This window comes from Heptranchias perlo, chromosome 5 (assembly GCF_035084215.1).
Source record: "Heptranchias perlo isolate sHepPer1 chromosome 5, sHepPer1.hap1, whole genome shotgun sequence".
NCBI lineage: Eukaryota > Metazoa > Chordata > Chondrichthyes > Hexanchiformes > Hexanchidae > Heptranchias > Heptranchias perlo.
Window position 1 is genome coordinate 24011528 of NC_090329.1, and position 12269 is coordinate 24023796.

The following is a 12269-nucleotide window of genomic DNA, read 5'->3' on the forward strand; positions in this document are numbered from 1 at the left end:
TGAAATTGGCAGGCAGGAAAAGGTCCACTGGCTGGTCCATCAAGCTTGCACCCCCACCCCCTCAAGGGCCAATAAGGAAAAAACACTGTGGAAAATTCTTCTCCGATCCCCTCAGGCATCCGAAACCAGTCCAGATCACATGGACCAAGTCTTATCTATAAAGACTCTTACCTTCGATATCATGCCATCTTTGCCCCAGTCAAGAACTAGTCCAGCTCCCTCTTGATAGGCGCTTCAGATGACCTAACCAATCGAAGGCCAATTGGGTTTTATAAACCCCCTTTCTAAGGTGTCATTGAAGCAACTGACATGTCTTAAGAGTGTAACTGTCGGAACCTTAGCAGAAGAGCATGCTATAATGAAAACACAGATAAGAAGACTCATTACACAATGCCCTCAGTCATAAGGCCATCGGGTTCTTCCTTCTTATGCCAGGCTTAAGGCCGCTTGATCCAAAGAGAAACCCTTCTTTGACTAGTTAATATATTTAGTGAACTGCCATTTTGTCTGAACCCTGAAAATCACATTAGGAAATTAGCCTCTTTGATTGGGCTGGAGTAGTTTTACAGACATCAGTGATGGGAAGAACTACATTTTTTACATAGATTGCTAGTTAGGCTGCATCCCTGATATTCTACAGTTATAGAATTAAAAGAGCTGATAATTGGGTGCAAGAGGTACAAGGCAGTTTCAGACTTGAGTTTAATTCACTCCCCCACACACATCAATTTTCCAGTTTATTACTGCAAAGGAAAAATATCCAAAGCTACATGAATGCACAAAGGCAATGTTCATCTCTAAATACAAGAGAAATGTCACAACATTGATAGTGATGCGGATCAGTCAACAGGCAGTTCTTAAAGCAAGAGGGCAGGTTTTCAAAGTGGATAGCCAGGAAAATTTATTTTTCTTTAAATAAATACATCTGACAAGTGCAGTAAACACAAGAGGTGCAATTCAACATTTTCAAAAAATTTTGTTCTCTTTACGCTGAACAGATGTACAGTACATAAAGAACCAGAAGAGCTTAACTGGGAAAGGTTTAGAACATAGGCGAGTAGTGATCATGAATTAAACTAAAGAAAACAAAAATATTTTTTACAATCAGTTTTGTCACATTGACCAAGCAAGCACTTCTTTTGCTTAAGGCAGGGTATAAATGCACTGAAATATTAGTGCTGATCATGCAAATGAAAGTCAGAAAAGTGTTATAGCAACTCGGTGCAAAATCTGCTGCTAAAGATGTCAGTTTTTTGTGTTTTCTTCAAGAGTTGTTAAGCAGTAGTTGGACAAAGGAAAGAAATGCTTGGTTCACAGAGCTCAGGTTATTCCAGTCAGCATTTGCAAAAGTGCATTCAAAATAATTTGATAGCATTTTAAAAATCTGCTGTAATTTAAAAACAAGTATATGCAATTTATAATTGCTTTTGTTACTTAGCTGTCTGCTATCCTCTACCAAGAAATCACCAGTAGATAAAAGTGCATGTTGAGAAATTACAATTGCCCTTCATTACTAGTTTCTGCTGAATCTGAATGATGCAAAAAGAACTACAGAAGAAATCGTAACTTATAGATAAACTAAAAACTTAACGTTAATTGCATCTGGTTGTATAACTTAAAATGTCAAAATATATTGTGTGCATCCGGCTAGACTGTTTAGGTACTTGCCAGTACTGTACCACCAATTTATTTATCCTTAGGTGATCACTGCTAAGTGTGCACACAGCGTCAGCAGCTTGTTTCTCTGTACGAGAGAGAGATTTTTCATATTCAGAGCCATAGTGGATCATTATTTAGGAGCTTGCCTGATGTGATTAATTAAAAAGCTCCATGATAGCAGAGATAACTAGTGGAAAAAATTGATACTCCCAATTATAGCTCGAACCTACATGAATTCTCCAGCTCTATGCCACCAATCTGTGCCAAAATGCAAAAATCCTGCTGGCTTAAACAGCTGGTTTTAAAAAGATCAAGAGTTAAAAAACAAAATAAATGAGATATTAGAACAAAGAAAACAAAATCCTCTGCAAAATAGTGATTAAGATCATTACTTAGACACATACTGGAGTTCAATTTAAAAATGGATATTTTTGGTCTTTCTGGCTATATAAATTTATTTTTAACATCCTTTTTCTCTTTCCCCCCCAACTCCTCTCCAATGCACCATTCTCCAACGAAGAGATGACCTTCTGCAGGCCACCTGACTATGCCACTCTTAAGATGTAGAGAAGTTGTCTCCACTGTGGGGGAGATCAAAACTAGGGGCCATAAATATAAGATAGTCACTAATAAATCCAGTAAGGAATGCAGGAGAAACTTTTTACCCAGGGAGTCGTGAGAATGTGGAACTTGCTACCTCATGGAGTAGTTAAGACGAATAACATAGATGGATTTAAGGGGAAGCTAGATAAGTACATGAGGGAGAAAGGAATATAAGGTTATGCTGATAGGCTTGGATGAAGTAGGGCGGGAGGTGGCTTCTGTGGAGCATATGGCGGTATAGATCAGTAGACCGAATGGCCTGTTTCTGTGCTGTACATTATATGTAGTTCTAGGCTAGTGAATACGCAAGTCGCCTGGAGCAAGTCTATGTCTAATTCTTCTCTCTTCCCGTGGCGCATTGGTCGGGCTCTACTGAGCACCCTTCTCCTCTCAAGAACTCAGCTGGGTTTAAGAACACCCGGTTTAACTACTTGACATGGAAGTTGTAGATTTGGAAGTACAAGATTGCAGATGGCAAGGACTAATAGTCTCAACCTGCAAATCATTTAGCAAAGGCACAGATATTAAGATAGTACTTTATTAATGGCATGTAATCGTCTCGATTTTTATAGTAAATTTTAATATTTTGAACCATATGTGTATGTGAACCAGGCAAAGCTTCACACCAATACAGGGGTTGAAAAGGCTTCAGCAGCAACAAAGCATGAGAGGTTAAGACACAAACATAAAGCAGAAAGCACAATTTACATAACAAAATATATTCACTATTATTTGTGCCATATATACTGATATCCTGGCTGCAGATGCTCCAACAATAACTTACTTTATACCCACATGTAGCTTTTAAACAGTCACATTTCTTTGCTCCTCACTCCAAAAGGATGCTACCCATCAAATACATCAGCAGGTTAGGCAGCTTTATTTGGTCAATTCAAAGTAACCTGCTTAATACAAGATGCTAAAATTGAAATAAAAGCAGTCATTGGAAACAAAGTACATCATGATACTGAAATCTATTTTATGTGGAAAGCAATTTGAAGCATATATATTATTGTTTGTTGATTCAGAAAACCATTGCAATTTAGAAGTGTGGGATACCGAATTGTGAAGGAGAAATTCCTGACATTTGATGTCTGATGTGAAGATTTATAAAGATCCTTACGACAGTCACTGAATGTTTTTCTACAGTGGTCTTAAAACCCCTTTTACTTAAGTAGATTACTAGTATTTAAAAACTGCTTCAATTTCTCCACAGGATTTAACTGTACAGTTAAACTTTGCTAAAAAAAACCAATTAGCTCATTGTGCAGCAGTTGCAATAACATTTTTTCCAACAGTTGCTTTTATTTTTAAATGACAAAAGTCTCATGTCCTCAAAGTACAAATGACACAATCAAAAAGGTATGTACCCCAGAGAAACAGGAATTATTTTTGAAGGGAAAGGAATCGGATTCAGAACCAACCTTTATGCACTCTGGTCATTTTAACGGGTTAATTAGAACTTTATTAAGCCAATGATCAAAGTTGTGTGGATACTGAAGTACTTCCCAAGAACGCTCAGTTTGCAATACTGACACAGTTGGGGTCCAGGGGAAGTGCTCTCAAGCCATTGGAGTCAAAATTAAAATTACATTTCCGTTTTAATGGATTAATGCAGATTATAATTTTCCCAACGGGTAAGGTTTGGTAGTCTTTGAAATCAATCAATTTCATATATGTGCTAAGTAAACCAGTAAAAGCCTACACACTGTGAGCACTGTAGGTTTGGTAATAATCAAGAACCTTAAGAGCACTTCATTGTATCAGGCTCACAAGGAAATGCTATCAAATGAGACATAAAACATTGTTCACTATTACCAAACCTAATGCATCTCTCTACCTTTCGCTGAATGTAGTTCAAGCCAATGCAATACTGTAACGTGTGCAACAGCTACTGGATCCCTGAAGAGCCTGAAGTTCTGTCGAGTGCCAGAGATTGGTACAATGCTACAAAGTCTCCACACAGCACCCGTCATTGTAGTTTCCGCAGCATTTGTTACCTCTTGTCCTTTAACAGCATTTTGAAAATCTGTAACTCTTGTATACTTGTTGACAGCCTGGAAGAGCAAAGCAACAATGTAAAGTTACACTCTAAGACCATATGGAGTTAGGCATTTTTACAGCTGTAGTATATAAATCCAAAGTTTACATGCTGGGAATGAGGAAGGGACAGGCAAATGAAACACTTCATTAGCTAGAGCGTCTCCATTGCATCCCTACAGTAAGCTCAATAGCAGTGTGCGGCCTAGTAAGAAAGCTCTCCCTAAAGATTACTTTAATGCCCTCTCAGAAGTTAATAAGCACACAATTTTCATGATTTAACAAGTATTAAATTAAAGGGTGCCTATTTCTTTGGTAAAATGGAGGACCTGAAGAAATTATTTTAACTTTTCATAAAATATCTCCTCTGTCACTTCCCCCCCACCATATATTACCATTTAAGTGACAGGAAACCGCATATATGAAGACCAATTTGCCCTGTTAAAAGTCTGTTATATTCAAGTCTCTGTTCATTGTAAGATTGTCAGTGCAACTGGAATTCAACATTTAGGGCTCCTAGAATCATAGAATGATACAGCACAGAAGGAGGCCATCCGGCCCATTGTGCCTGTGAAGACACTCTGAAAGAGCTACCCAATCAGTCCCACTCCCCTGCTCTTTCCCCATAGTTTTGCATTTTTTTCCTTTTAAACTATTTATCCAATTCCCTTTTGAAAGTTACAATTGAATCTGCTTCTACTGCTTGTTCAGGCAGTGCATTCTAGATCATAACAGCTGGCTGCATTAAAAAAATCTCTTCATCTCACCTCTGGCTCTTTTGCCAATTGTCTTAAATCTGTGTCCTCTGGTTACTGACCCTCCTACCAGTGGAAACAGTTTCTCCTTATTTACTCTTTCAAAACCCTTCATAATTTTGAACACCTCTATTAAGTCTCCCCTTAACCTTCTCTGCTCTAAGGAGAACAACCCCAGCCTCTCCAGTCTATCCACATGACGGAAGTTATATGGTGATGTTTTGAAGCTGACCTGCGATCCGGCTTTGAAATCTCATAATTTTAGCTAAAAGAACATGAAAATATTATCTGAAACTTGCAGGCACACGTATTGGGAGTCAGACCGAGTCTTTAAGTCAATCCCACTTGAGATAGGTTGTGCCCTTTTTTTTTTATTAATAATGTTCTTGCTCTCTCCAGACGAAGTGTTTAAACTTTCATGTTGCTTCTAGAAATCTCAAATATTATAGTTTTGTTATTTAAGAATAATATCAAAGGAAAAATGAGACTAGTATAACTCTCCCACCAAGCAGCTAATTAGTCTCAGTGTCAGGCTTCCTTTCCTTTGCACCGAGCAGCTTGCTAGTTAATTTTTTTAAGTGTAATAGTGGTTCAGGGTGTGGGAGAGAGGGGACCAAACTAGCAAAATAACCACCGTCAAAATGAATGGGGTCCTCAAGGTTCTTTTCAGTCAGGAACCCTGCAAGGAGTTCACAACAGTAATGGAGGTTCCTCCTGGGCTTTCCTGTTATGACTATAGCAATTAAACTGGCTTCCTGTACCTTGGGGCCTTTGAGCTCGTCAGCTCCCTGCTTTTTTTTTGAGACAAAATCACAAGACAATCAAAAATGTTCCAATTTATTGTAGGTGATAATTTATTTCCTTCTAGTTTTACTAGAAGGTATGGGAAGCTAAAAACATAGGACATAAATCAAAATTACTTACAAACTAAAGTTGAATTGAATTGATGAAGTGAGCAGAGTGGATAAACTGAAATCTTATTGAAGACCTGACTCCCTGCTGATTGTTTCCATGTTGGGGTTCAGTGGGATCCAGGCAGAGTACAACACACAAGTTGTGTGGAGACGCAGTCATGCAGATCCTGAGCTGCAGCGTAGTTTGTAAACACGGGATTGTGTGCCTTACTGATATTTAGATTCTCTTATTGTTCTTAATTATGTTGCTTTGTCTAACTTTATCTAAAATTTGACTAAGTTTGGCATCAAGCATTTAACTTAAATTTAATCTTAACTTGCAGTTTTCAGTTAGTGGTGAACAAGCAGCCTGAAGTGGCAGTTGGTCACCTAGTGAATTAGGTGACTGGTTAGAACTGGTAATCTACTATCAGCTGGGGCTGACTCAGGTGATTGGCATTCTAGCTAGCATAAATTCAGAAGGGTTTTGCTAATGCATGGAGTAGCAGCTGTTGACAGAGTCTATAATGGGGAATTTGGTGAGTGAGTTGCATGTGTTTAGACAGCAGAGTGGACTGTACTGAGAGCGGGTCACAGCAACAACAAAACTTCAGTGTGATGTCATAGGTAAGGCAGGTAGGTGGTTGATAGTGAGTATCTCTTCTGTTTTCTTCTTAGGACTGTGGGCTAAGTAACTTATAGCATAAAACTAATTTTAAAAAAAAACTAAACTTAATTTAATACATTAAACAAGGCCAGTACTTGGTTCAACCTAAAAAATAATTTGATTGAGATTGTAGCAATCAATTAAATAAATGTTATGACAGGGCAGGAGATGTGATGCAGCTGCAATATGTGCGAGCTACTGGACAGTTTTGTCCAGGGCAGCTACATCTACAGTAAGTGTCTGCAGCTTGAGGAACTTCGGCTCCGAGATGAGGAGCTGGAGTCCGAGCTGCAGACATTGTGATGCATTAGGGAGGGAGAAAGCTACCTGGAATGTCACGCCTTAGACTAAATACTGTAGAATTGGCACATGGTCCGGGACAGGAGGGTGTGACTGCGAGCGAGACGGGTACGGGAATCCAGGAGGTAGCATTGCAGGAGCCTCAGCCTCTGCACTTGTCCAATAGATACGTGGTTCTTGCAGCCCTTGTGGACGAGTGCATGGACCGCAGGGAGGATGAGCAAACTGGCCGCAGCACTGTGGTTCAGGGGGCCATTCAAGTGGGGGGAGTAAAAAGGAATGTGGTTGCAGTAGGCGACAGTATAGTTAGAGGGATAGACACTGTTCTCTGCAACCAAGAGCAAGAGTCCCGAAGGCTGTGCTGCCTACCCGGTGCTAGGGTTAAGGACATCTCCTCAGGGCTGGAGAGAAACTTGGAGGGGGAGGATCCAGTTGTCGTGGTCCATGTAGGTACCAATGACATAGGTAGGACTAAGAGAGAGGTTCTGCTGAGGGAGTTTGAGCAGCAGGGGACTAAATTAAAAAGCAGAACCATAAGGTGATAATCTCTGGATTATTACCTGAGCCATGAGCAAATTGGTACAGGGTAAATCAGATCAGAGAGATAAATGCGTGGCTCAAAGATTGGTTTGGGAGAAGTGGGTTTTGTTTCTTGGGGCACTGGCACCAATACTGGGGAAAGAGGGAGCTGTTCCGTTGGGATGGGCTTCACCTGAACCATGCTGGGACCAGTGTTCTGGCAGACTGAATAACTAGGGCGGTAGAGAAAGCTTTAAACTAAATTGGGGGGGGGGGGCTCAGCTGGGGTGAAGTTTAGATTGATAGAGACAAGACAAGGAAGTAGTACAGGAAAGTGATGGGGGTAATGATGAACAGAGTGTGTACAAACATGTGTGCACTAGCAAATGGGGCCAGGGTAGGAAAGAATGGTAAAAAGACAAAATTAAAGGTTCTTTATCTGAATGCGCACAGTATTCATAAGATAGATGAATTGACGGTACAAATAGAAACCAATGGGTATGATCTCATGGCCATTACAGAGACGTGGTTGCAAGGTGACCAAGATTGGGAGCTAAATATTCAGGGTTACTTAACATTTTAGAAGAAAAGGAAAAAAGGTAAAGGTGGTGGGGTAGCTCTGTTAATAACAGTTGAAATTGGTATAATAATGAGAAATGACCTTGGCTCAGAAGATCAAGATCTCTAATCAATTTGGGTGGAGGTAAGAAATAGCAAGGGAAAGAAATCACTGGTGGGAGTAGTATATAGGCCCCCTAACAGTAGCTCCACTGTAGGACAAAATATAAATCAGGAAATAAGGGGGGCTTGTAAAAAAAGGTATGCAATAATCATGGGCGATCTTAACTTTCACATAGATTGGATAAATCAAATTGGCAAAAATAGTCCTGAGGAGGAGTTCATAGAGTGTATTCAGGACTGTTTCTTAGACTGATAAGTCGGGGAACCAACCAGGGAAAAGGCCATTTTGGATCTGGTAATGGGTAACGAAACAGGATTAATTAATGATCTCAAAGTAAAGGATCCCTTGGGAAGCAGTGATCATAACATGATGAATTTCACATCCAGTTTGAGAGTGAGGATTTTGGGTCTGAAATTACTGTATTAAACTTAAATAAGGGCAATTATAAAAGAATGAGTGCAGAATTGGCTAAAGTAAACAGATTAGATGGTATGATGGTGCATAAGCAGTGGCAAACATTTAAAAAGATATTTTATGACTTGCAACAAAAATATATCCCTATGAGGAGGAAAGACTCCATAAAAAGGGTGAACCAACCATGGCTAACTAAGGAAGTCAAGGATGGTATCAGGTTAAAAGAAAAAGCATACAACATGGAAAAGATTACTGGTAAGCCTGAAGATTGGGAAAACTTTAAAAACCAGCAAAGGATGACAAAGAATAATAGAGGGAGAAAATAAATTGAGAGTAAACTAGCAAGAAACATAAAAACTGACAGTAAAAGCTTCTACAAGTGTATATTAAAAAGGAAGAGGGTAGCTAAAGTAAACATTCATCCCTTAGAGGATGAGATTGGGGAAATAATAATGGAAAACAAGGAAATGGCAGAGGAATTGAACAGATATTTTGTATCTGTCTTCACAGTAGAAGACACTAATAACATGCCAATAATAGTAGAAAATCAAGGGGCAAAGGGGAGGGAGGAACTAAAAACAATCACTATCACTAGAGGAAAAAGTACTAGGTAAACTAATGGGTCTAAAGGCTGACAAGTCCCCTGGACCTGATGGCTTGCATCCGAAGGTCTTAAAGGAAGTGGCTACAGAGATAGTGGATGCATTGGTTGTAATCTTCCAGAATTCACTAGATTCTGGAAAGGTCCTAGCGGATTGGAAAACCACAAACATAACACCCCTATTCAAGAAGGGAGTGAGACAGAAAGCAGGTAACTATAGACCAGTTAGCCTAACATCTGTCATTGGGGAAAATGCTAGAATCCATTATTAAGGAAGTAGTAGCAGGACATTTGGAGACTCAATACAATCAAGGAGAGTCAACAATGTTTTATGAAGGGGAAATCATGTCTGACAAATTTATTAGAGTTCTTTGAGGAAGTAATGGGCAGGGTGGATAAAGGGGAACCAATGGATGCATTCTACTTGGATTTCCAAAAGGCATTTGATTAGGTGCCACATAAAAGATTACTGCACAAGATAAGAGCTCATGGTGTTGGGGGTAATATACTGGCATGGATAGAGGATTGGCTAACTAACAGAAAACTAAGTCGGGATAAAAGGGTCATTTTCAAAATGGCAATCTGTAACTAGTGGGGTGCCGCAGGGATCATTGCTGGGGCCTCAACTATTTACAATCTATATCAATGGCTTGGATGAAGGAACAGAGTGTCTTGTAGCCAAATTTGCTGATGATACAAAGATAGGTGGAAAAGCAAATTGCGATGAGGACACAAAGTGTCTGCAAAGGGATATTGACAGGTTAAGGGAATGGGCAAAAATTTGGTAGATGGAATATCCAAATGTGGGAAAATGTGAAGTCATCCACTTTGGGAGGAAAAATAAAAGCAAAAAATTATTTGAATGGAGAAATACTGCAAAATGCTGCGGTAGAGGGATCTGGGTGTCCTTGTACATGAAACACAAAGTCAACATACAGGTGCAGCAGGTAATCCGGAAGGCAAACGGAATATTGGCCTTTATTTCTAGGGGGATGGAGTATAAAAGCAGGGCAGTCATGCTGCAACTGTACCGGGTGCTGGTGAGACCACACCTGGAGTACTGTGTACAGTTCTGGTGCCCTTATTTAAGGAAGGACATACTTGCATTGAAGGCAGTTCAGAGAAGGTTCACTAGGTTGATTACGGGTATGGAAGGGTTGTCTTATGAGGAAAGATTGAACAGGTTGGGTCTATACTCATTGGAGTTTAGAAGAATGAGAGGAGACCTTATTGAAACATACAAGATTCTGAGGGGACTCGATAGCGTAGATGCTGAGAGGATGTTGCCCCTCATGGGGGAATCTAAAACTAGGGGGCATAGTCTCAGAATAAGGGGTCGCCCGTTTAAGACTGAAATGAGGAGGAATTTCTTCTCCCAGAGGGTCGTGAATCTTTGGAATTCTTTACCCCAAAAAGCTGTGGCGGCTGAGTCATTGAATACATTCAAGGCTGAGTTAGACAAATTTTTGATCAGCAAGGGAGTCAAAGGATATGGGGAAAAGGTGGGAAAGTGGAGTTGAGGTAAAAATCAGATCAGCCACGATCTCATTAAATGGCAGAGCAGGCTCAGGGGCCGAATGGCCTATTCCTGCTCCTATCTCTTATGGTCTTATGGATTTAATGTTTTTTTGTGTGGGGAAAAGACTATCAGAGACTCATTAATGTCTTGATTTATGTTCATTTTTTAAAATGTATTTATGGTGCATGCACTATCGCTATTAAAAAAAGGACATGAAAAAGTAAGCAAGGCTTTTGGTGGGCTTTTAATGTGGCTGTCAAGCCACCCATTGCTTGGTATGGTGATCCTCAATCGCTAGGTAGAGTACCCTGATGGCGCCCAGATCTCCCACTTCCCTGCCATGCCTGTTGGCTCAGTCTCTCCAATAGAGAAGCTCACATGCTTAATTGGCTGTCAGTCATTGCATCTGGCTCTTTTCCCTTCCCTCTGTGACTGTGTGTGCTGGGTTAGGTCCTAGTGGGAGTCTGCTGCTGTGGCAGGAGGGAGACTTCAAGCTCATTATTTTAACAGCATTATCACCCATGTTAGTTAGTCACACTGTGATCAAATCCTTTATATTAACGGCAGCTCTAGGCATTAAGAGATTAGATTGGAGGGAGTAACCCAATCCCGAGCAGTTTAAAAAGCATTCACATTCCTGTAGTAGACCATATGACTTGTGCTCTCAACACAAAACAAAGACAGACTTGATGGGCCGAATGAATAGATTGGTCAATAAACTTGCTCACTTAAAACTGCTTAATGGGCTAAATTCCCCACCCATTCATAGCAAATGGGGGGAAAATCCAGGCCATATTCAAAGAGAACACCCCAACTTAGTAAGTCTACTTGATTTTATAAGAGCGATTGCACACTCATTTTAACTACATGGTTCTAACTAACAGCTTTTCCCTAAACTATTCTCAATTGTTCAAATTTTTCCTGTTGCTCCTCCTGCTCACCTTTGGCATCTGGTTCATGTACTGTCACAAGGTGGCAGGGAATCCAAAAGTGCTGAAGCTGCACCGAGCCTACAGCGGTGAGCTCCTGGTTTGTAAATGCATTGACTGAATAAATAGATCAAGCCTCAAAGTTGTGTTCATGGGGCCTACTGTATAAAGTATGATGGAAAATAGGAAACCTCATTCTGTGCTTTGGGCCAAATAAATCCCTGGTGTAGGCTTGAGGATTATGACGATCAATCTAAGCATGGGGCTCAATGATCACTGCAACCTAATACTATACAAGATCACTGGAACTCAATGAGAGAATGAGGAGGTCCAGGAACAGTAGGTGTTGGTTATCCTACATGCAGTCTGAAGGGAATCCAAAGAGGAAAAAGGCACAGGCATTGATTAACAGTATAGTATTTAATGTATACTATAGAGATGTTTGCGGTCTTGTGTGGGGCTTGAGCTCCATGCTACAAATAGGGGACAAGGTTTGGCTTGGAAAATAGATTTAAATATATCAATTTACATGGCAATACTATTCATAGAACTTCATAGCTTTACAGATAACCCATTATTTGTTTTACCATAGATTGACAGCACACTCAATTCAGGCCTTACAAGCCCTGTACATTACAGCCAGACTCATTAAAAACGGGTATTCCGTCAGTAGAGTTGACTGCATGAA

At 40.1% G+C, this 12269-nt stretch overlaps 1 protein-coding gene across 2 annotated transcripts in view; it reads right to left on the minus strand.

Moving 5' to 3' along the window:
• The window catches only part of ero1b (endoplasmic reticulum oxidoreductase 1 beta), an 89009-nt gene that overhangs the window by 18690 nt on the left and 58050 nt on the right, over positions 1-12269 (minus strand). For both annotated transcript variants that reach the window (XM_067984136.1, XM_067984135.1), the window contains exon 16: positions 4263-4319. In XM_067984136.1, the coding sequence (XP_067840237.1) occupies positions 4263-4319 (57 nt within the window). The remainder of the gene's footprint in view (positions 1-4262; positions 4320-12269) is intronic.